Here is a 23,219-nt window from a genome sequence, read left to right on the forward strand (position 1 = left end):
CGTTGCGGCAGTCTAGATCAGGATACAATCTTGTATTATGATATCTTAGTCAGCGCTCATGTAGACAATCGACAATCACTTACAAGTTGTTATGTTGATTCTTCTTCTTCCAAATAACTTATAACTTTTTCCCGTATTATGTACGATACCGTGACCGGGGGTATATAAACGTCCTCGTTCGAAACATTTATTACTCTAAAGTGTAGGCATTAAGCAATCTCATGCTGGCAAAAAAAAACTGGTTTTAAACCTTCAGTGTAAACTGATGTCCTGAAAAATACATGTTGACAGACTTCTCTCTAATATCATGACAGCACCCAGAAAAGCTTCTCCCGAATATTATTTTACAAAAGTGTTGAATCATTAAAACCACAGTGTTAAACATGAAGTTTTACTTTTGAAGTCGTAGACAAACGTTTCATCTGTACGCACACTCACGCGCTTGTTTCTCCACCTATGGTGCTGCATGTTGCAACAATAATAAACATCAATACAAATATTAGATTCTTAGCGCCTCAAGTGCAAATATTCACATTCGTACTAAAAGAACAAGTACAAGTTGCAACTACACGTACATGATAGTGAAGGGTAAACCATCCTGGAATTTGAAATTTATCATAATCCCGGAAAATATTATATACATACATAGGTATGTAAATACATTTGTAGAAATAAAATAAATCAAGTTATTTGAATTTTATAAATCTCGAAAGCAGGGAACATATACGGGATTGGGGATTTTTGTTATCCCTACCAAAAGATATACTTATATGTATGTGTATTTGTTCACTATTCATTTAGTATTGTATGTATTTTTTTTTTCATTTCTTCCAGACAGACTACTACTACTTGCGACTAGAAAAAAGACTTTTTCAATATTATTTGTTTAAAATTTTTTTATTTAAACAAAAAAGCCTGAAAAGAATGTTCTTTTCAGCAATTTATTGTTAATATACTCATTTGTTATTCTTGTAGATTTTTTAACAAGGCGGAAATATTTACAACAATAATGTTATGTGAGCCTTTAAAAATGTGTTTCTTCGCGCATGATGTGGGGAGTGCGAGTAGATTTGAATTTATGATCAGCGACGCAGAGCTAATAAACTAAAAGAAATTTTTTATATTTTATTATTAAATAATAAATTAGGTCTTTTATATATAAAAAATAAAAAACAAAAAAATTTGAGTTGGAGATGCGGGGCATCGATCCCCGTACCTCTCACATGCTAAGCGAGCGCTCTACCATCTGAGCTACATCCCCTTGAGATGGCGGTGTGGCTAAATTACTTTTTGACCACAAGTAAAATTATTTTATTTTTTGGTATAGGAATATATTGTATACAATTTAGCATGTTTCAAAATTGACCATATTTGTGTGATGTGCTTTTGAAAACAAAAGCTTTTTAAGCTTTTTGAAATGTATGTGACCTTGAAAAGGGCCTAGCGTTTTTTGTGTATATATTTATACGCCACTACAATGAAGATGGTATTATGGGTTTGAGGCGATGTTTGTTACATCCAAAAATATTGTGTGTCAATGTAACCTTGTGTGCACGCTGCAGCCTGCAGGTCGCAATTTTCAAGATAATTTGATGAAATTTTAACCCTATAACGTTTAAAAATGGCAAAACAGCGTTTTTTGCTGATGACAGCACCAAATTATGATTTTAAGATATTTTCCCAGTAAAAGCTTTTACTTAAAGAGTAATATTTCAGGTATTTACTTTAATACGGCGAAGTCAAGCTCTTACAAGTAATCAGTAAAATAACCCATGTGTGATGAAATTTTTTATACACATAAAGTTTATAAAATAAAAACAGAAAAATTTATTTGTAGGAAAAAGAAGACCTAAGATTTGTTTCCGCCCGGGTTCGAACCGGGGACCTTGTGCGTGTGAAGCACACGTGATAACCACTACACTACGAAAACTTGTTTGCGCCGTTTGACAAATTATTTATAAAAAGCAAATCAATAGAAACATTCAAATCAAGTATTAGGAACCGAAATATATAACGTTAACGGTGCATGTTTCGGTTCAGGTTACAAATAATGTCACTGCAATTGGGTTTTCAGCGGAATAATAGCATAAAATAATCGTATGTATTTACAAAATCTGAGGTTTTTTCCCACCGATTTTTTTAAAGTCGATATTTGAAATGCCTAATATAATCGTTTTTTAATCTGTAAGAATATCTCGATATAATGTGTTAAAAATATATGTAGACATATTCTATTGTTTCCGCCCGGGTTCTAACTGGGGACCTTGTGCGTGTGAAGCACACGTGATAACCACTACACTACGAAAACTTGGTTGCGCCGTTTGACAAATTACTTATACATAAAAGCCAAATCAATAGAAACATTCAAATCTTGCCACGAAAAAAGTATTAGGAACCGAAACATATAACGTTAACGGTGCATGTTTCGGTTCAGGTTACAGATAATGTCACTGCAATTGGGTTTTCGTCGATATTTGAAATGCATAATATAATCGTTTTTTTTTAATCTGTAAGAATATCTCGATATCATGTGTTAAAAATATATGCAGACCTATTTTATTGTTTCCGCCCGGGTTCGAACCGGGGACCTTGTGCGTGTGAAGCACACGTGATAACCACTACACTACGGAAACTTGTGATAGTTTCTAAAAATAGACATGCAATATTTTTATATCTAAATTACCAATAAAATCCTTTAATTCAAATCTAGGTTTTATGTAAACTTTATCAAAAATACTTTTTGTTCAATAATTTGTGAAAAAATAAAGATTGTTTCCGCCCGGGTTCGAACCGGGGACCTTGTGCGTGTGAAGCACACGTGATAACCACTACACTACGAAAACTTGTGATAAGTTCTAAAAATAGGTTTGTAATATTTTTATAAAATGCAAATTAAATCCTTAAATAAAAGTCTTGGTTCTGATTCATAATAATTTATCAAAGGTTTATTAAACAAATTTTGTTCCACAAAGATTTGATAAATGATTATGAATAGTATTCCCAGAATTTTATTCTAATTTCTTTCAAATATGTACTTTTTTGAAATAATTCACCAAAAGATATGATTGTTTCCGCCCGGGTTCGAACCGGGGACCTTGTGCGTGTGAAGCACACGTGATAACCACTACACTACGAAAACTTACTATAGGGTAGCAAAACAGTCGTATATGTAATTTTCTATTCAAATTAAAAGTCCTTTAATTCAAAGATCAGATTTTTTAAATTTATTTATTAAACAATATGGGTCAAGAAAACGGCCGGCGCTTACAAAATGTTATCAACTGCTTAATAATCAAATGTTTTCACTTTATCACTACTGCTTCAGATTATAGTAATCTATAGCTAAAGTTAGTCTGTAGAATGATATTTATTTTGAAATTGTAATCTTAGGGTACAAACATAACTACAAACATAAATATGTATGAACATTCAGAAATTAATTGTTAATATTTCTAAATGATAAAATCTAGAATTTCTAACAAAATGTTTTAAACAGAATAAATATCGATAGATTTTTCCACAAGCAGCGTTACTAATTTAGCGCAGTTGTTGTAACAGATAACACTAAGCTGGGTTTCTGCATCGTGGTTCAGACCTAACACTACTTATTTATAATTCCAACGCAAATCCCTTGGACAAAGTGGAGTACGGTTGGCTAAGCAATTGAATATGTTGGGGTATTATGAGATATCGATCTCAGTTGTGCCAAGACTACTTTTGTTTTCCGAGGTAGATACGGTATTTTTATGCCACCATATATTTAGCAAAAGCGAATTTAATGTTCAAAGGCTAATGCATACAACTTTGTATGTTCTCTTCGAAGGTCCTTCTTGCCGTAAAATATGTACATATGTGTCACAATGTATGATGTTAATGTCGGAATGAACATAGCTGTGAAATCCCAAGAGGAACCCTTTTTTCAGCATTGTAGCCCTTGGGGTCCTTCTTATAAAAAGTTGCATAATTTCGGCAACAAGAGCTACATTATCGTAGGAACACGTGGTAAGACGACGGGGATCATGAGTGTTGGCCAATACCAAGTCTGCCTCAAAAGCTTTGTATATTAGCATATGCGCAGAACTCTCATGAGGAGCTTCATTTCGTCCAAAACTTCTCTTAAAAAGCATCTACTTATAAATAACTTTTTAAAATTTCCTAACTTTGTTTAAGAGTAAATCGACTACTAGGAACTATTTGTTAACTAATATGTAATTAAAATTTCAATTAGAATAAAGATATCAAAACCAAAATCAGATATGATGTAAAAGGATATAAGATAAGTAATTGTACTGAATCTTAGTTGCCAGATGATTTTTTTTTGATAGTTTACTCCACAGTGTAGTCTATAGTCTAGTCCAGCGGTTCCCACCGTTTTTAACTTCGCGGACCCCTTGACGAATTTATTTAATTTCACGGACCCCCATACATATTTTGATATCTTATTGTTATAAATAATTGTTCATCCGAAAATTGTTTTAGTCCTGGTCCATAAACCCTATAAAATATTCCCGTTCATTGAGAATATTTAGTATTTCGGAAATGTTTTCAATTGCATGGTTTTAAATATAAAATGACTTCTAACACGATGTTTAATTTTATGATCGTGAGAGCTTTCATGTTCATTTCTCGTCAAGGTAGCGAAAAGGTTTCTTTATCAAGTATTGCCGACATGTGCTTAAAGAGTCATGTTTCCAAATTTTTTGCGATTGCATAGGAGTGAGTTGAGTATGTAAGCTAAGTTTTCGGGAAAATATGTGAAAGTTAGACTTCTTCGATGTTGTTGCGGAATGCGTTACCCACATAAAATATGACCTGAACTCTTTGCGAATGTACTGTGAATTTGGATCTTAAATTTGAATTTTAAAATACCTACGAATTATTTCACTGCGTGGTTTTGACTATTTTCGCAAAACGCAATGAATTTTCTGATGTTGATTTAATAATATTGGACAACAAAATGAAGTTAAAATCTGTGTATCACGTCGGAATGGAATATTTATATTTAAAATTAACTAGATTAACACTTTTGCTTACAATTTAAAAAAAATATTATGAAAAGGTCACATTTCTTCATATTCCGGGATACCAGTATCAGTATTTAATTCTAAGGCAAATCATTATCCGTCTGATATAAAAACCAGAGACAGTAATTGTTATTATTTTTATTTAAAAAATTAAAATTACAAATTTTATTTGGTTTGTATTTCATTTCTCAGAAAATCCAAATTGCTTTTGATTTGAATTTCTTATATTTTCCGTAAAAATTACTGAGAACTTTTTCAAATAAAAATCAATAATAAAAAACACAAATAATTTTTAAACCATAAGGAACAAATAAAAATCAGGCAATGATTTTTATTTTTTGAAATTAATTATAAAACTCATTATGCGATATTTACCTTTAAAACACATTAAAAATGATCGGGTTTAAACAGAGATTAATAGAAAATTGGTAAAATTTCTTTACCACTGATATCATCAACCAAATTTGCAGAAATTAGATTCGAAAATTGGAAAATTAATATTTTTTAGGTGATTTTATTCTTTGCTTTGAAAAATAAAAATCATTGATTGATTTCTATTTTTTGTTTGAATAAATAAAAATTACTGAATGAGTATTATTAAAAACAACATAAATATTTTTTTATTGAAACAAATAGAATAAAAATCAAAAATAATTTTTATTTTCAATTTTTATTATAAAAATCAAAAAAAAAAAAGTTTATTGAAGAAATCGATTAAAAAAGGTCTGGGAAATATTTTGGTACATTCAAAACATTTCTTACGATTCTTTCATACTGATTTTTTTAAGCAAAAATTTCATAGATAATAATTATTTTCTGTCTCTGATAAAAACATTTATTTCGATACATATACATTTATAAAAATTACAAATCACGTACTACTTTACTTTATAAAAGTAAAACAATAAATTTGTAGGGTCTAGCTTCATCCTGATAAACGACCGAAACAATAAAATTCAAAAAGTCACCAACAAATCTGGGATTATTGAATAAAAATTGTGTATTTTAGTATTTACGAAAAAATTGGAGATATTTTTAATATTTTCTAACATATAGAGAATATTTTTTATTCATGATTTTTTTCGTTCGTCTTCGCGGACCCCCTAGGATTTTGCTACGGACCACTAGGGGTCCGCGGACCCCCTTTTGGGAACCGTTGGTCTAGTCTATAGTCTAGTCTATAGTCTAGTCTATAGTCTAGTCTATAGTCTAGTCTATAGTCTAGTCTATAGTCTAGTCTATAGTCTAGTCTATAGTCTAGTCTATAGTCTAGTCTATAGTCTAGTCTATAGTCTAGTCTATAGTCTAGTCTATAGTCTAGTCTATAGTCTAGTCTATAGTCTAGTCTATAGTCTAGTCTATAGTCTAGTCTATAGTCTAGTCTATAGTCTAGTCTATAGTCTAGTCTATAGTCTAGTCTATAGTCTAGTCTATAGTCTAGTCTATAGTCTAGTCTATAGTCTAGTCTATAGTCTAGTCTATAGTCTAGTCTATAGTCTAGTCTATAGTCTAGTCTATAGTCTAGTCTATAGTCTAGTCTATAGTCTAGTCTATAGTCTAGTCTATAGTCTAGTCTATAGTCTAGTCTATAGTCTAGTCTAGTCTATAGTCTAGTCTATAGTCTAGTCTATAGCCTAGTCTATAGTCTAGTCTATAGCCTAGTCTATAGTCTAGTCTATAGTCTAGTCTATAGTCTAGTCTATAGCCTAGTCTATAGTCTAGTCTATAGTCTAGTCTATAGTCTAGTCTATAGTGTAGTCTATAGTGTAGTCTATAGTCTAGTCTATAGTGTAGTCTATAGTGTAGTCTATAGTCTAGTCTATAGTCTAGTCTATATTCTAGTCTATAGTCTAGTCTATAGTCTAGTCTATAGTCTAGTCTATAGTCTAGTCTATAGTCTAGTCTATAGTCTAGTGTATAGTCTAGTCTATAGTCTAGTCTATAGTCTAGTCTATAGTCTAGTCTATAGTCAAGTCTATAGTCTAGTCTATGGTCTAGTCTATAGTCTAGTATATAATCTAGTCTATAGTCTAGTCTATTGTCTAGTCTATAGTCTAGTCTATTGTCTAGTCTATAGTCTAGTCTATAGTCTAGTCTATTGTCTAGTCCATAGTCCAGTCTATAGTCTAGTCTATAGTCTAGTCTATAGTCTAGTCTATAGTCTAGTCTATAATCTAGTCTATAGTCTAGTCTAAAGTCTAGTCTATAATCTAGTCTATAGTCTAGTCTATAGTCTAGTCTATAGTCTAGTCTATAATCTAGTCTATAGTCTAGTCTATAGTCTAGTCTATAGTCTAGTCTATAGTCTAGTCTATTGTCTATATTCTAGTCTATAGTCTAGTCTATAGTCTAGTCTATAGTGTAGTCTATAGTCTAGTCTATGGTCTAGTCTATAGTCTAGTCTAGTCTATAGTCTAGTCTATAGTCTAGTCTAGTCTATACTATTGACTAGACTATAGTCTAGTCTATAGTCTAGTATATAGTCTAGTCTATAGTCTAGTCTATTATCTAGTCTATAGTCTAGTCTATAATCTAGTCTATAGTCTAGTCTATAGTCTAGTCAATAGTCTAGTCAATAGTCTAGTCTATAGTCTAGTCTATAATCTAGTCTATAGTCTAGTCTATAATCTAGTCTATAGTCTAGTCTATAGTCTAGTCTATAGTCTAGTCTATAGTCTAGTCTATAGTCTAGTCTATAGTCTAGTCTATAGTATAGTCTATAGTCTAGTCTATAGTCTAGTCTATAGTATAGTCTATAGTCTAGTCTATAGTCTAGTCTATAGTCTAGTCTATAGTCTAGTCTATAGTCTAGTCTATAGTCTAGTCTATAGTCTAGTCTATAGTCTAGTCTATAATCTAGTCTATAGTCTAGTCTATAATCTAGTCTATAGTCTAGTCTATAATCTAGTCTATAGTCTAGTCTATAGTCTAGTCTATAGTCTAGTCTATAGTCTAGTCTATAGTCTAGTCTATAATCTAGTCTATAGTCAAGTCTATAATCTAGTCTATAGTCTAGTCTATAATCTAGTCTATAGTCTAGTCTATAGACTAGTCTATAGTCTAGTCTATAGTCTAGTCTATAGTCTAGTCTATAATCTAGTCTATAGTCTAGTCTATAGTCTAGTCTATAGTCTAGTCTATAGTCTAGTCTATAGTCTAGTCTAGAAATTAGTCTATAGTCTAGTCTATTGTCTAGTCTATAGTCTATTCTATTGTCTAGTCTAATAGTCTAGTCTATTAGTCATAGTCCTAGTCTATGTCTATATTCTATCTAATATTATAGCTATATCTAGTCTATAGGTCTATTCTATAGTCTAGTCTCTAGAGTCTAGTCTATAATCTAGTCTATAGCTATCTATAATCTAGTCTATAGTCTAGTCTATGTCTAGTCTATAGTCTAGTCTATAATCTAGTCTAATAGTCTAGGTCTATAGCTAGTCTATAGTCTAGTCTATAATCTAGTCTATGTCTAGTCTTATAGTCTAGTCTATAGTCTATCTTAGTCTAGTCTCTATCTAGTCTATAGTCTAGTCTATATCTAGTCTAATAGTCTAGTCATAATCTAGTCTATATCTATCCAATCTAGTCCTATAGTCTATCTATAGTCTAGTCTTATAGTCTAGTCTATAGTCTAGTCTATAGTCTAGTCTGTAATCTAGTCTATAGTCTAGTCTATAGTCTAGTCTATAATCTAGTCTATAGTCTAGTCTATAATCTAGTCTATAGTCTAATCTATAGTCTAGTCTATAGTCTAGTCTATAATCTAGTCTATAGTCTAGTCTATTGTCTAGTCTATAGTCTAGTCTATTGTCTAGTCTATAGTCTAGTCTATTGTCTAGTCTATAGTCTAGTCTATTGTCTAGTCCATAGTCTAGTCTATAGTCTAGTCTATAGTCTAGTCTATAGTCTAGTCTATAGTCTAGGCTATAGTCTAGTCTATAATCTAGTCTATAGTCTAGTCTATAATCTAGTCTATAGTCTAGTCTATAATCTAGTCTATAGTCTAGTCTATAGTCTAGTCTATAGTCTAGTCTATAGTCTAGTCTATAGTCTAGTCTATAGTCTAGTCTATAGTATAGTCTATAGTCTAGTCTATAGTCTAGTCTATAATCTAGTCTATAGTCTAGTCTATAATCTAGTCTATAGTCTAGTCTATAGTCTAGTCTATAGTCTAGTCTATAGTCTAGTCAATAGTCTAGTCAATAGTCTAGTCTATAGTCTAGTCGGTTATATGTATATATACATTAAAAAAATAATTGAATAATCCTTACTCAAATCAAGATACTTGATTCTAGAATAGATCCGTTAAGTACGAACAACCTAATTTAAGCCTATATTAAACCTATTAAGCCTATAAGTATAGTCTAGTCTATAGTATAATCCAAAATTTAGTACGATATTTTTATGTCTGTGTAGTTGGCATCACTGTCTAAAGATAGTAATATCGTGTTTGGATATTTCATTCTACTTTATATGTTAATCGCGATGTATGTATTTTTACATGTCCCATATCATATTTAAGTAAAACAAACTGGCGGAAGCAAAAGGATATCCTAAGTATCTTTTTGTTTCCGCCCGGGTTCGAACCGGGGACCTTGTGCGTGTGAAGCACACGTGATAACCACTACACTACGGAAACTTGTTTATAAAATAGGATGTTTTAAATGACACGCTAATTAAACAAAAATGCATACCTGTGGGCGAGGTAAGTCTATTTAATTTTCAATTATTCTAGGGTAGCTAGCTTTTTTGTTTCAATAACTTCTCTGAGCAATCTATTGATACAAGACAAATTTAAAAAGTTAAACTTTAACAAATTGTCCGCCAAGCTGATTTAATGACATTATTATTTTATTAATCGTGATAATTTCATTTTGAAAAACAAATGCTGCAAAATATTATCGACACACAATATACAAGGTAATTATCAATCAAACTACAACTATAAAGTGTTTAATTTAATCAAAATTTATTACGCACAGTTGGGGTACACAATTTTAATTCACTTAAAGACAAACGGACAGACAGACAAGTGAAATAAATCATTAATATGGAAAAACAAACAGTGACAGAGACAAAAAAAAAAATTAAACTAAACTGGTCTCTGGCGTTTCAGGTGTTAAAGGTGGCAGCAAATTAAACTGACTTCAAATGCTGCGATATCCAAAGATACAACTAACTTTTCTCTGCATTTAATAAACATCGTATGTATGTCTACATATTTATACGATGAAATGAAATTCACTTACTGAATGTCTGGCGCCTTGTGTGTGAATATGTCTCGATTATGGGATTATAATTATAAAAATTTGATATGAATATCAAAACATTTATAGATTAAACCCAAATAAAATATATTTAAAAAACGCAAGCACTTTTTTTTATTTTGTATGTTTATTTTTAATAGATTCATGTTTTTACAACTTCAAATTTCAAACCAGAAATGTTACGCATTAACTCTTCAATCAGTTGAGTCTTGGCAAATGCAATGCCTGGTGGTATAACGCCGCCACTGAAAAGAAAACGAATGAAAAAGAAATTTAAATATTTTAGTCAATAAAAAAGCATAATTTTTATACTTAAACTACTTTTCGAAACGGATATTTTTAAAAGCGCTTATAAGAAGTTAATTAGAAGTAAATTTATTTATTCGATCTTTAGAATGAATGAAAAAATTACTTACTTTCCTGGCATATTTCTATGCTCCTGCAGTACAACCTTAGCACATGACAAAAGAGAACCACTAGTAAAACCATAACAAGGATCATTGCCACTAATTTTAACAATTACTTCTTTGTTGGGCGCCAACGATTCGGGACAGTCCTTGGTCCAACCTTTAGCTTTAAATGTCATATTAAACTCTAAAGATTTTCTATTTGCTGGCACTGGACCTTCATGAGACATCAGACCGTTTGTGAAATATTTTGGATACTTAAGCAATAATTTGCGAGTGTATGTGAACTGAGCCATAATCATTAGGAAAAACAAATAAAATGGTAATATAAAAGCGGTCCAATAAGATCTAGGAAAAAAGAAATATTAATAAAAATTAGTTTTTTTCGCAATAATTTATAATTCTAAATACTTACTTAAATCCTTTATAAAGTTCAAATTGTATGGGTCTTTTCTTTTCTAACTCATAGGCCAACTGTTGAGATCTTAAAACAGAAGCACGATCAGTATTGGGGAATGGTATGAAATGACTGTCTAAGCCTTCAGTTTTATGGGGTAGAGGTCTAAAATAATAATAAAAATTAACTTTAAATATTTTTACAAAAATTTAAGTTTTAAAAACCTACTTTGCTCTTAATTTTGGTTGCAACTTTGGCATATTGCCGCGATTCAGTTTAAATTTTAATTTCAACATTTCACATATATGCTGCATGGCATAGATAGCACTATCCCAAGTACCGCTATTCAAAATAGCCTTTGATGATTTGTCCTGATAGTTAAGTTCATTTTCCCAAAACAATTCCACAGAATTAACAGTACCCGGGAAGTTCTTTTCAGCGTATACCACACCCATTTCAGCTGGTATACTTTCAAAGGCACAAGCGGATATCACATATACACCTCTTTCTTGGGCCAAGTCATTGTATTTCAATTGCATTTTATTGATATATTGTGGTTCACCACTGATATCGACATGATGGGTACCGGCAGCTATACAGGCCTTCACAACAGTTTCGCCATAGAAACGATAGGGACCACAGCAGTTTAAAACAATCTAAAAAGGGAGTTTAGGTTTTATTATTAATTCCACATTATGTATGTATATAATCCTTATGCTGGGTTAAAATTTAAACTATAATAACGGTATTCTATGAATTCATATATTTTGATTGTTTTCAAAATTAAGAACTTATCTATTTTTGTTTGCAATGACTATAATGTACATATTTTTGAATGATAATGGTGAATGAGACGGAACCATTATCAATATACATATTTTAATTATAGCAATTTTAAGTAATTTTTATGTATTTAATATAAATATTAAATCATTTTTAAATAATATAAATAGCTAACAACTTAATCACAAAAAATCGTACTGATACGGCAAATAATAAACATTTTAACATACCGTGATCTTAGTTATATTTCACTGTTAAGAAACTAAGGTATTCAATCTCTTCACAGATCTTAAATTTGGACAATCGAGTTCCCTCGCTATATTTAAGTTGAATTGTACCTTGCCTCAGATTTGTATACTTTATCCATTTTTTGTTGAATAAAATTGTATACATTTAAGTCATATTTCGAAGGGGGCTTTGTATAGGGCCTAGGGTTAAATGAGGCCCTATCACCAAAAAATTCATCAGGGTCATGAAGGCTAGTATAGAACTTGGTTTTGCAGCTTTTTGTCGAGATACGAGTATATTGAACATAATTATGAACTTAATATTATTTTCAATAATATGGGGGCTAGGTCAAATATCACACCGATATTACCCATTTTCAGTAGCAAAATCATGTATTCATTGAATTATCTTCAAAAAAGCGACCTGTAGTTTGATTACACGATTTACATGGACGGACAGACAGACAAACCGACAGACGGAAATAAATCCACTCAGAAAATGATTCTAAGCTGATTGGTATAATTTAAGGTGGGTATAGGACCAATATTATTGTGGATTACAAACATCAGCATAAACCCAATATACTCTCCCAACTAAAGTGGTGTAGGGTATAAATATCAAACTGAAACCAATTTCTAAGTTTATATAATGAATTAATTGTTTGACTTCTATTCAATTCTAATTCTAATTTCTTAAAAAACGCATTCTTTTGCAATCGAAGATCTTTTAAATTTTATAAAGCAATGTAATAAAGAATAAAAATAGCATTATTTCTTGACTTGCAAATAAATTTACATTTCAGAGTAATTAGGGAATACCGCGTTAAAATTACGCACTAAAATTCATAACTTGTTTTACACAAACCGCATTGTTAACTTTGTACGTTATAAGTAATAAAATAACTTAATTTATCGTCTATATAAAAATATTATTTCCATAATAATTAAATTTAATAAATTACCTTGCAATTTTTAGCCATATTATTAATAGAGGCCTCATCGCTGACATCAGCCACAATGATGGGTATATTTGATAAATCTTTTCCAACTTTCTCTCCCACTTCCTTTAAGACTTGTTTCAATTTATCCTAAAATATTATAACGTTTCAATATAGAGATATAATTTAGCTAAAAATTTCCGTTAAACACTAACCTCATTACGGCCTGCAATGCCCCATTTAAGATCCTTCAATATATTCACTGCATCTTCAACAACAATTTTGCCGGTAAAACCGGTGGCACCAAAAATTATAGCATCTAATCTTTCGGCCATGTTAACCGTTTCACAATATACACTAAACTGAAATTTGAAATTTCTTTGTTCTCTTAAATATTTAAAGAAAAGTCAAAGCTTTTGCTAGACGTCAAAATACATATCTCTTTCTCGTTATCGCAATGCACATGTGGGAAAAGCGAACATTGTATGCAATTTCAAAATACAGTTTAGTGGGTATGATAGATTAGAAAATATTTCTTTATCAAATGATAAACTCTTGTTTATAACATTAATTAGAGTTTTCAGCTGTTTTTTGTTTCTTTCTAGAAAGAAAAACGTGTATATTTGTCATAAGCTATGAATTATTTTTTAGACTAACCATTAGATTTTACCATTCTCTCTGTAACACATCAAAATATAATTTACCAAATTGTCTAGTCTGGCAACAGTGGCTGTTGTTAATTGTTAAAAACAAGTTATTAACAAACCTAAAATTCTTGTTGATTTTATAAACAAAATAAAAAACACCTAATTTGTTATGTGCAAAGTTATAAGAAATGTTGGATGCCCTACATTCATGATACTTCGATTGTTAATAATAAGATATACATATGTATTTGAAATGCTTGTTTCAAAACCGATTGATAAAAATGAAGGGAAAAACTTAGAAATTGTGTTTAGCAGAAGACTAGGTTTTTTTTCCATATATCGAAAATTATAAATTCACAAAGTTATTTCCAACATCGAAATGAACATGCCACCCATTAATATATAGAGTGTTAAGCATTAACTTTTTAATATGACTAATAACAATTATTACGTATGTATGTACATTAGGGTGGGCCCAAAACAGAAGATCTCGATTATTCGAAACAACAATGAAAGATTAATCATTTTTGTTCTGGCGTTAATATTTGATGAGCAAGATTAAAGTGTATAAAGGGACTTTATTGAGGTTTCCTGATTTTAAAATATTTCTTGCCATTCCATATAAAATGTTGGTGCCCTCTGAAAAGCCTTTGACTGGCCTTAAAGCTGTCAAACTACTACTTATTCGTTGGTATTTTAATTCATTATCTTAACACGGAGGTGTCATAGGAAGTAAGTACCTACCACGCTTGCTTACAAAGAACCACCTAAATAAGTCATAACATTAAAGTACTTAAAATAATGCAGACGGTATGTAGTAGTCAATGAAAAGTAAGTTGTTGTAGAAGTCATTATCAAGTTTTTGTTGGATAAATAACGGTTTGTATGTTGTTCTTTACATTATTTTGCTTTTGTTTGAGAAATAAAATCTTATAATCAATTAAACTTCTGTTTAATTTTCCTTAATACAGACGCGACCTCCCTAATGTATGTTTATGAAAGAATTTTAGAAAAAGCTTTTTCTGACCTTTGTCAATTAACGTTTTAAAATACAAGGTGGAGCAAAAACAATCACCCGATATGGCTTATCTTCATAATAGAAATACACAGTTTCATATTTTTTTGACATTTGGATTTTTAAAATGTTGTCAGTATATTCTTAAGATCCGAATAGGTCCTACGATTTGGAATCTTTTAAGCACATTCCTAATGGATAAGTTACAAAGGGTATGTCTTCAGAGGATTAGCTACCAAGTGATTGACGATATAAATTTTGTCATAATGTTTCTTCTAAATAATACTTATAGTTTTCCATAGTCACTATAATACAACAGTAGCGTAATATATTTTGTGACACCATAATTACTTAGTCACAGTTACTTAGTAATTTTGTTAATCAGTTCATATCTACATACAAACATACATAGATTTTTTTTCAAATATTTCAGTTTATCAATATTGACGTTTATTTTATCATGCATGCTAGTCGAAACGTACTTTATAACTCAAACAAAGTTTGAATAACATCAAAACGTAATCAATTTAGAATTTGACAAAAAATTTTATACCCACAATCAAAAAGTAAAGGCATGTTGGTCTTGTTATAATGTATGTTACACATATTTGTATATTTTCTAAGTCCATTTGCCTCGTGGGGGTCATCAAGTCTTGTAAACAACTTGGTTTTTGCAGCTTTTTGTCGAGATATAAGTATATTAAACATAATTATGAACTTAAGAGCCCTATTTGGCGGGTTCAGTTGTATGGGGGCGATGTAAACCATTTTCAACAGGCTTCGTCTACGGTACCATAAAAGATCATGTGCCAAATTTCATTGAATTATCTCCAAAATTGCGACCTGTAGTTTGATTACAAGTTTTAAAAGCCCTATTCGGGGGTTCAGTTGTATGGGGGCTAGGTGAAATAATGGACCGATTTCAATAGGCTTCGTCCCTGGAACAATAGAAGATCATGCTAAATCGACTCAGAAAATGATTCTGAGCCGATTGGTATACTTTAAGGTGGGTATAGGACCAATATTATTGTGCGTTACAAACATCAGCACAAACCCAATATACCCTCCCCACTAAAGTGGTGTAGGGTATAAAAACGCAAGCATTTTTTATTTTGTATATTTATTTTTAAGAGATTCATAATTTTACAACTTCAAATTTCAAACCAGAAATGTTACGCGTTAACTCCTCAATCAGTTGAGTTTTGGCAAATGCAATGCCTGGTGGAATAACGCCGCCACTGAAAAGAAAACGAAAAAAACACAATATTACCAGATAATTTTTAAACGGTTAGAATATAGAAGATAATAGATTACGTTTGAAATTATAGAAGTTAAAATTTCATTTTAAAGTCTTTACTTATATCAATCATTTGAATCGGTGTTAACATCTATCAATCAAACTAAAACTCTATGTTCCTTACCTTTCCGGCATATTTTTGTGCTCTTGCAGTATGACCTTAGCACAAGACAAAAGAGAACCACTAGAAAAACCATAACAAGGATCATTGCCAGTTAATCTAACTATCACCTCTTTGTTGGGCGGTAACGATTCATCACTGCCTTTGGTCCAACCCTTGGCTTTAAATGTCATATTAAATTCTAAAGATTTTCGGTTTGCTGCAACAGGACCTTCTGGAGACATCAGACCGTTAGTGAAATATTTCGGATGCTTAAGCAAGAGATTGCGAGTACAACTGAATTGGGCCATAATCGTTAAGAAGAACAAATAGAAAGGTAATTTAAAGGCGGTCCAACAAGATCTGTAATAAAAGAAAAGTACATTTGTATGTAACAAAAAGCATTTGCAATAACAATTTTCAAAATTACTGGAAACCAACATGAAAAAATACACTTACTTAAATCCTTTATAAATTTCAAATTGTATGGGTCTCTTCTTTTCCATATCATAGGCCAAACGTTGTGATCTCAAAACAGAAGCACGATCAGTATTTGGAAATGGTATGAAATAACTGTCTAAGCCTTCACTCTTGTGGGGAAAAAGTCTAAATTGAAATACATTTATAATTACAAATTGTTTAAAATCAGATTAAATAAAATGGACATACTTTAATCTTAATTTGGGTCGCAATGTTGGCATATTGCCACGATTCAATTTATATTGTAATCTCATCATTTCAAATATATACTGCAAAGCAAAGACAACGCTATCCCAAGTGCCGCTATTCAATATGGCTTTAGATGTTTTATCCTGATAGTTAAGTTCATTTTCCCAAAACAATTCCACAGAATTTACGGTACCTTAAGAGATGAAAGTTCATGTAATAAAATCAAATTAATTAATTTCATCTTTGAAAATTTTACCCGGAAAGTTTTTCTCAGCAAATACCACACCTATTTCGGCTGGTATACTTTCATATGCACATGAGGATACTACGTAAACACCTTTTTCTTGGGCTAAGTCATTGTAGTCCAATTGCATTTTATCGATATATTGCGGTTCACCACTGATATCGACATGATGCGTGCCGGCCGCTATACAAGCCTTTACAACAGTTTCACCATAGAACCGATAGGGACCACAGCAATTTAAAACGATCTAAAAAATATAATACAAGGGGAATTATTTATTTCAATAATTGGATCAAAATGGGCCGAATTTAGGCTTAAATTATAAAATATTTGTTTTGACACTAGTCCAATAATAAGAACTTTTGTTTCGTTCTTGTTTTCGAGAGTCATAAATCGAGGGGTGTTACACTTCATTTTAACGGTATTTTCAGAATAATTATATGTATATTAAAAGCGTGTGAATATTTTTCTTCTTATCTGTTGTAAAAAATCTTCTAAATGTGGTTTCGGCGAAGAAATCTCCCTTGCTCTTTTGTTTTACATGTCACACATGTATAAAAAACACTCAGAAAAGTCATTTATCACTTCCTCCCGATATATGGATTTGCATATATTGCATCCTGATATCAAAATGTCTAATAACCGGCATTCAAATTTAATGTATGTATTTGCGAACCAATTAATTTTTTCATTTTCGCGCGAAAAAAATCTTGTAATAGATTCTATAACGAACGATTTTTTCCCTACCTTGACAATAGCTGAACTTTAGAATTAATATTTCTATATAATTATGATTGCGTAATGTTAGATTATTATTAACTTAATTTTAATTGATTAACTTGATCTTATTCGCCTTTGTTTGGAAAATACAATTAAAAGTTAATTACTTAAGTTAGGTTAAATTAAATTACAATAATATAACAATCTAGTTATATTATATTATAAAAATATGTATACATAGCTTTAATGAAATACAATTCTCAAACAAAATAATTGGCCAATTTAGAAATATGTAGCTACATTGCATGACTTGCGATTAATATTACATACCAACGTACAGTATTTAGAACCATTTGGGGAGTGAGGTATTTATTTCATCTCCCCATAAAATTGCGCACTAAAATGATGACTAGTTTTTCAAATAGTATAAAGACACATTTTAAAATTATTAATTTAATAATATTTTATAAATTGAATAAATTACCTTGCACTTCTTAGCCATGTTTTCTACAGATGCTTCATCGCTGACATCTGCCACAATGATGGGTATATTCGATAAATCTTTTCCCGCTTTTTCTCCCACTTCCTTCAAAACTTGTTTCAATTTACCCTAAAATAAATATTATTGTATTTCTACAGTGAAAATTTTCAAAGTTAAAGTTTTTTAAAGTCTTGCCTCATTTCGACCAGCTATTCCCCATTTCAAATCTTTGAATATATTTACTGCATCTTCCATAACAATTTTGCCCGTAAATCCGGTGGCACCAAAAATGATGGCATCTAATCTTTCGTCCATTTTACTCATTCGACAATACACAATAAACTGATATATAAAATTCGTTTGTGCTTTGTGTTAATATTTAGTCAAAAGTCTAAGCTTTCTCTCTGCCGCACTGCATTTGTTGGAATAGAGAACATTGTATGCAACTTTAAGTTAGTTAATTACTCTAGTCAGAGTTGCCAGATATTTTATGTAAAAAAGTCGTTAACTTATTTCAGTTATGCAGCGAAATTTTTTTAATAGTTACTAAATAGAAGCAATAAATTTGATTTGATTTTGTCATTCCATTAGTATTGCCTCCTCCCTAATAATAATAATTTCAAGTTGATGTTTTTAATTTAATTAAAAGTTCAGATAAAAAACAGATGTTTAACCCTTTTTAAGATAGATTACATAACTGAACCCAAACGTTAGGCAGTCAAATAAACTCTTCAACATTTCGTTAACTTGTTTAATCTGGCAGCTATGGTTGTGGTCAGTTGTCATAAACAGGTTTTTTCAAAATTAAATGTTATGCGCAATGTTAAATACCCTACTTTCAATATTCAATCGTTATTTTACTTTAAAAATTTAATTTTTTTTAATAAAAAACCTATGCTTAGAATTTCGAAAAAAATGGTTTTCTTAGAATGTACTGAACTTTTGTTACAAAGATTTGCTATATGATTTTAATTTTGAATGTGGAAATATACTATATGCTATATCGATTAGTATAGACGAACGAATACCAAACATTTCACAAACATGTACTCGAACTTTCAAAATTAAACAACAACAACATTCGGTTCCATGGTAACTTACTCCTATACACTGTTGTTAAATTTTATTTTTATTTGAAGCGTTCTCTTTCTAGCCACCTCTGGTTTGGATTACGACTATAAACATATTTATTGTAACTGAAATAAAAAAAAAAAATTAAGATGTATTTACATTAGGATTGCACCAAAATGGAAAAATCGAATTTTGGATTATGCCAGTCTTGTAGTAAATGAGCGTTATTTATATAAAATATATATGTATATACGCTTTTTATCGATATATGTTTTTAGATTCGATTTATGATTTCATTGGATTACTGAAGAAATATTTTACTTACACAATTTTAAATGGGACAATCCTAATGTAAATATGTATATGAAGTAATTTTTAAAAATGCTCTTTTTGACCTTTGTCCACTGACAGTGTTGCCAACACAGCGTCAATCTTATTTAAATAAATAATGTATTCCAATCGAAAAAATAAATATTTGATACTATATTTGGATTTATTTAGCAGATAGAAAAATCTTTAATTACAATTGTTAAGAAATTTTGTGATTTTGTTTTTCGAAATCAATAACGGATTTTTCTTTTTCGATATAAATATGTAAGTGAAAACTGGTGATATATGTATATTATGACTGTTTTGGTAACACTGGTCAATTCAAGGAACTGACTGTGCAAAAACATTGTAAGTACAATGTTGTAAATAGTATTTACTAAATACTTGTTTTATATTTTGACCTATACATTAAATTATAATTTTTTACGTACTTTTTTGCATTATATGTGGAATGGATAAAGCCGATAAGATATTTTCAAAAACTGAATAAAAGTTATTGTTCTACAAAGTACATATTTCCCAATGGACCATTTGTGTCTGTTAATTGTACAAAAAAATAAGCAAGTACGAAATGAAAAAACATTGCCACAACCCAAACATGTTGGTAATTTCGTCTTGACATTAGGTATCTAACACAGAATATTGGTCGTAGATTCCAAAATTATACATTTTTTTTTACGAAAAAACCAATTAGAAATATTAACTATAGAAATAAAATCTATTAAATAGAAAACAAAATATAAGAAAGAGTAGTCCATCACTCAGCAAACGTAATCTTAATGACAGTTTATATGTAGCACGCATGGGACTAAATATACATACATATGTACATATGTATGTATAGCACAGACTTAAGCCCCCTTCACACGATCACACAAGTATGATCTGTCAAAATTTAGTGTAGAAGAGAACGGATGGGATCGTCTAAACGCAATATGTAATGAAACCATCACACATTGAGAGAAAATACGAATGGAAAATTTGACAGTCGTATGGATCTCTTCATTTTTTGAAATGATTCAAGAAACAAGCAAGTCGCATTAGATCAGGGATGTATTTTTATGTAAACACATACAAAAAAAAGGGCAACAGCTCTTTCCATCTTACTTTGTTATTGTTTTATACCAATCGTGTAAACACGAAAAATATAATTCATACGACTTTTATTCTCTTTTTTGTCATACGGATGGAATTTCGTTTTACTTTTTCATTAGACTTATCTTACGTAAAGTGTGATCGTCTGAAGGGCCCTTTATCAATCAAAATTTTCAGGTATACTATATGTAAAAGAAGGATACCACTAAAAATTTAGAAAAACGTATAGGTAATAATCGTTTTTGCAATTTGAACCAATAGAACAAAAATTATACATAAGTGTGTAACACTTTTTCTAACGTAGGTATAATTAAAACATTGTTTTACAATAATAGTTATTTGAAAATTAATCATATACATACATATAATGGAGATGTATACGTTAATTATAATTTTAATATATTGCAAATTTTTTAGTGTAATGTATTTTTGAAATTTTATAAAGCTATACGAATTATTTTTAATTACTTCATACTATGACTTAGATATGTACATTAGGTTGGTTTTATCTCTTTTGGTAAAAAAAATTCTGATTTTTTTTGGGGGCATCCCCCTAAAATGTTTTTTTCTGTCAGATTTTAGGATTGCCAAAGTTTGAGCACAATTGGAAGATGTCACTGGGCCGTCAAAGTTTTGAAATTCTTGATTTTTTGGCAGTTTGGCAACTTCGGTTTCCCGTCTCTCTGGGACTGCTAAAGCTATTTTCCCGTGTCATACATCAAATTAAAGGCCATACTCTTTATAATAGTTTATATAGAATATAAATAAATCCGCAACTAGTACTGAAACTTAAAAAAAGAGCTAATGTCCCTAAAAACGTGACTAGGTAAACCTGGGAGAGAAAATGCGTTATTTATATTATTATTGCTTATTATGGAATACTTTTACTTTGGAATTTTATTTCATTTAAATATGTTTGTATATCATACCGTTAATTTTAGACCCACAACAATGTTTTTTATGCCTATTTTTTCCTCTGAAGAACAACTCCTGGGCGTTCCTGAAACTGACAGTAGATCAGGGGAGGAACAAGCCCTAGCAGTGTACGAATGTCTATAGGAATGGGGTCTCGCCAGCTCGGTCGTAGCTATGTGCTTCGATACAACAGCATCATATACTGGTAGACTCAGTGGAGCGTGCAATCTCCTGGAGAAGATGTTAGGTCGAGAGCTTGCCGACACCATGTTTTAGAAGCCTTGTTGAGGGTTTTGACTGCAAGTTTGGAAGCACATAGGGACCTCAACCAGACATATTGAAGAGGTTTCATTGTCGGCAATTAATAAATCAAGTTCAATATAGACGAAAATATCAAAGAAAAAGTAGAGAATATCAAAGAATAATTGCAAAGAAAACTAATGAAATGCCAGTCAAGAGACGACTACAAAGAGCTGTTACAATTGGCATGTGCTCTTCAGATCTCCAGGTCCAGTACATCATGCCCGGTGGATGGCAAAACCTATTTACTGTCTGAAAATGCAACTCTTCGGTGACCAGTTTAAGCTGACTTCCCAAGAACAAGAGGCTCTAGAAGCACTTTGTGTTTTCATCGTCCACGCCCCCAGAACTTGTTTAGCGGCAAAATAACACCTAGATCTCATTGAAAATCTATAGAAATACGAAAGTATTGACAAAAATATCAGAAAATGGAATAAACAAAATGATAAATCATCTGTAGTATCATAGTCCTAAACTTGTTGCCCTGGCATTGTTTGACCCAACAGTGCAAAATACCGTAAAGAGCCAAATGGCGACAAAAATCCAGAAATATGCGACTAAAAAAAAACTGCCGAAGTCCCTAGAAAAGTTTCCTAATTACAGGTGAGATTTACATGTTGTTCAATAGAACAACAACACATTATGGCAGTCAGTTGGATAAATTTAAATAAGAATAAAATGAAAAAGACATTTATTATACTCGATTTTTTAAATACCTAATTGTTATCATTCCAAAAATTGATAATATAGAAAGGAAAATGTTTTTTTTTTTTTACAATATGTTCCACCTTCGTTCTAAGGGGTATATAGTCACGGTTTTAGGGACATTGATTTCATTATCTAGAATTTAGTATTACTTACGTATTTTTTATTGCATATAAAATATTATAAATAATAGCGGCTTCAATTTGATGTATTACTTGGGCAAATATGTCAAACTCGCCAAACTGCCAAAAAATCCATATTTTCAAAACTTTGAGGCCCCAGTGGCACGTGTTAACTTCTTTTAATCGTACTCAAACTTTGGCAATCATTAAATCTAACATTTTAGGGGGTGCCACCTAGAGAAATCCGACATCGATTTTTTAAAACCACCCTAATGTACATAGTATACATATGTATATCGCTCATTTACTAGAAGACTGGCATAACTCAAAAGTTGGTTTTTTGAACCGTGTATTATAAAATATGAAAATACAAATTTTCAGCTCTATCGGTCAAGAATTGCGGGATTTAGAGGGGGTATAAGTTGGACACTTTGGTCATATAGGATTTTATTCAAATGAGTGTAA

General features: G+C 30.9%; 2 protein-coding genes and 6 non-coding genes across 8 annotated transcripts; all 8 read right to left on the minus strand.

Moving 5' to 3' along the window:
* Positions 1-1,857: 1,857 nt before the first annotated feature.
* Positions 1,858-1,930, minus strand: Trnav-cac. Its single transcript has one exon. It is a non-coding gene; the product is annotated as a tRNA-Val (tRNA).
* Positions 1,931-2,235: 305 nt separating this feature from the next.
* Trnav-cac lies at positions 2,236-2,308 on the minus strand. The gene has a single exon. It is a non-coding gene; the product is annotated as a tRNA-Val (tRNA).
* Positions 2,309-2,560: 252 nt separating this feature from the next.
* On the minus strand, positions 2,561-2,633 carry Trnav-cac. The gene has a single exon. It is a non-coding gene; the product is annotated as a tRNA-Val (tRNA).
* Positions 2,634-2,770: 137 nt separating this feature from the next.
* On the minus strand, positions 2,771-2,843 carry Trnav-cac. Its single transcript has one exon. It is a non-coding gene; the product is annotated as a tRNA-Val (tRNA).
* Positions 2,844-3,066: 223 nt separating this feature from the next.
* On the minus strand, positions 3,067-3,139 carry Trnav-cac. The gene has a single exon. It is a non-coding gene; the product is annotated as a tRNA-Val (tRNA).
* Positions 3,140-9,590: 6,451 nt separating this feature from the next.
* Positions 9,591-9,663, minus strand: Trnav-cac. Its single transcript has one exon. It is a non-coding gene; the product is annotated as a tRNA-Val (tRNA).
* Positions 9,664-10,399: 736 nt separating this feature from the next.
* On the minus strand, positions 10,400-13,542 carry LOC119616191 (saccharopine dehydrogenase-like oxidoreductase). The gene is made up of 6 exons (XM_037972530.1): positions 13,259-13,542; positions 13,068-13,193; positions 11,324-11,751; positions 11,114-11,260; positions 10,708-11,046; positions 10,400-10,536 (listed from the first exon to the last, which is right to left on the minus strand). Exons 1-6 carry the CDS (start codon positions 13,376-13,378, stop codon positions 10,434-10,436), a joined length of 1,263 nt encoding a protein of 420 aa, XP_037828458.1. The 5' UTR covers positions 13,379-13,542; the 3' UTR covers positions 10,400-10,433.
* A 2,266-nt stretch (positions 13,543-15,808) lies between these two features.
* On the minus strand, positions 15,809-18,595 carry LOC119616193 (saccharopine dehydrogenase-like oxidoreductase). The gene is made up of 7 exons (XM_037972531.1): positions 18,412-18,595; positions 18,220-18,345; positions 17,028-17,262; positions 16,772-16,964; positions 16,562-16,708; positions 16,127-16,465; positions 15,809-15,943 (listed from the first exon to the last, which is right to left on the minus strand). Exons 1-7 carry the CDS (start codon positions 18,538-18,540, stop codon positions 15,841-15,843), a joined length of 1,272 nt encoding a protein of 423 aa, XP_037828459.1. The 5' UTR covers positions 18,541-18,595; the 3' UTR covers positions 15,809-15,840.
* Positions 18,596-23,219: the final 4,624 nt, after the last annotated feature.

This window comes from Lucilia sericata, unplaced genomic scaffold (assembly GCF_015586225.1).
Source record: "Lucilia sericata isolate MDLA Ls3-8-SP2 unplaced genomic scaffold, ASM1558622v1 Contig000061F_arrow, whole genome shotgun sequence".
In the NCBI taxonomy this organism is placed as follows: Eukaryota; Metazoa; Arthropoda; class Insecta; order Diptera; family Calliphoridae; genus Lucilia; species Lucilia sericata.

Bases quoted from the DNA above. Each gene is read 5' to 3' on its own strand.
- LOC119616193 (XM_037972531.1), bottom strand. From the start codon at position 18,540: ATGAGTAAAATGGACGAAAGATTAGATGCCATCATTTTTGGTGCCACC. The intron at 17,263-18,219 runs GTAATTTATTCA...TATATTTTTTAG, and splicing joins ACATGGCTAAGAAGTGCAAG to ATCGTTTTAAATTGCTGTGG. The intron at 16,709-16,771 runs GTATGTCCATTT...ATTTCAATTTAG, and splicing joins CGACCCAAATTAAGATTAAA to ACTTTTTCCCCACAAGAGTG.
- LOC119616191 (XM_037972530.1), bottom strand. From the start codon at position 13,378: ATGGCCGAAAGATTAGATGCTATAATTTTTGGTGCCACCGGTTTTACC. The intron at 13,194-13,258 runs GTTAGTGTTTAA...ATAATATTTTAG, and splicing joins GCATTGCAGGCCGTAATGAG to GATAAATTGAAACAAGTCTT. The intron at 11,261-11,323 runs GTAGGTTTTTAA...TTATTATTTTAG, and splicing joins CAACCAAAATTAAGAGCAAA to ACCTCTACCCCATAAAACTG.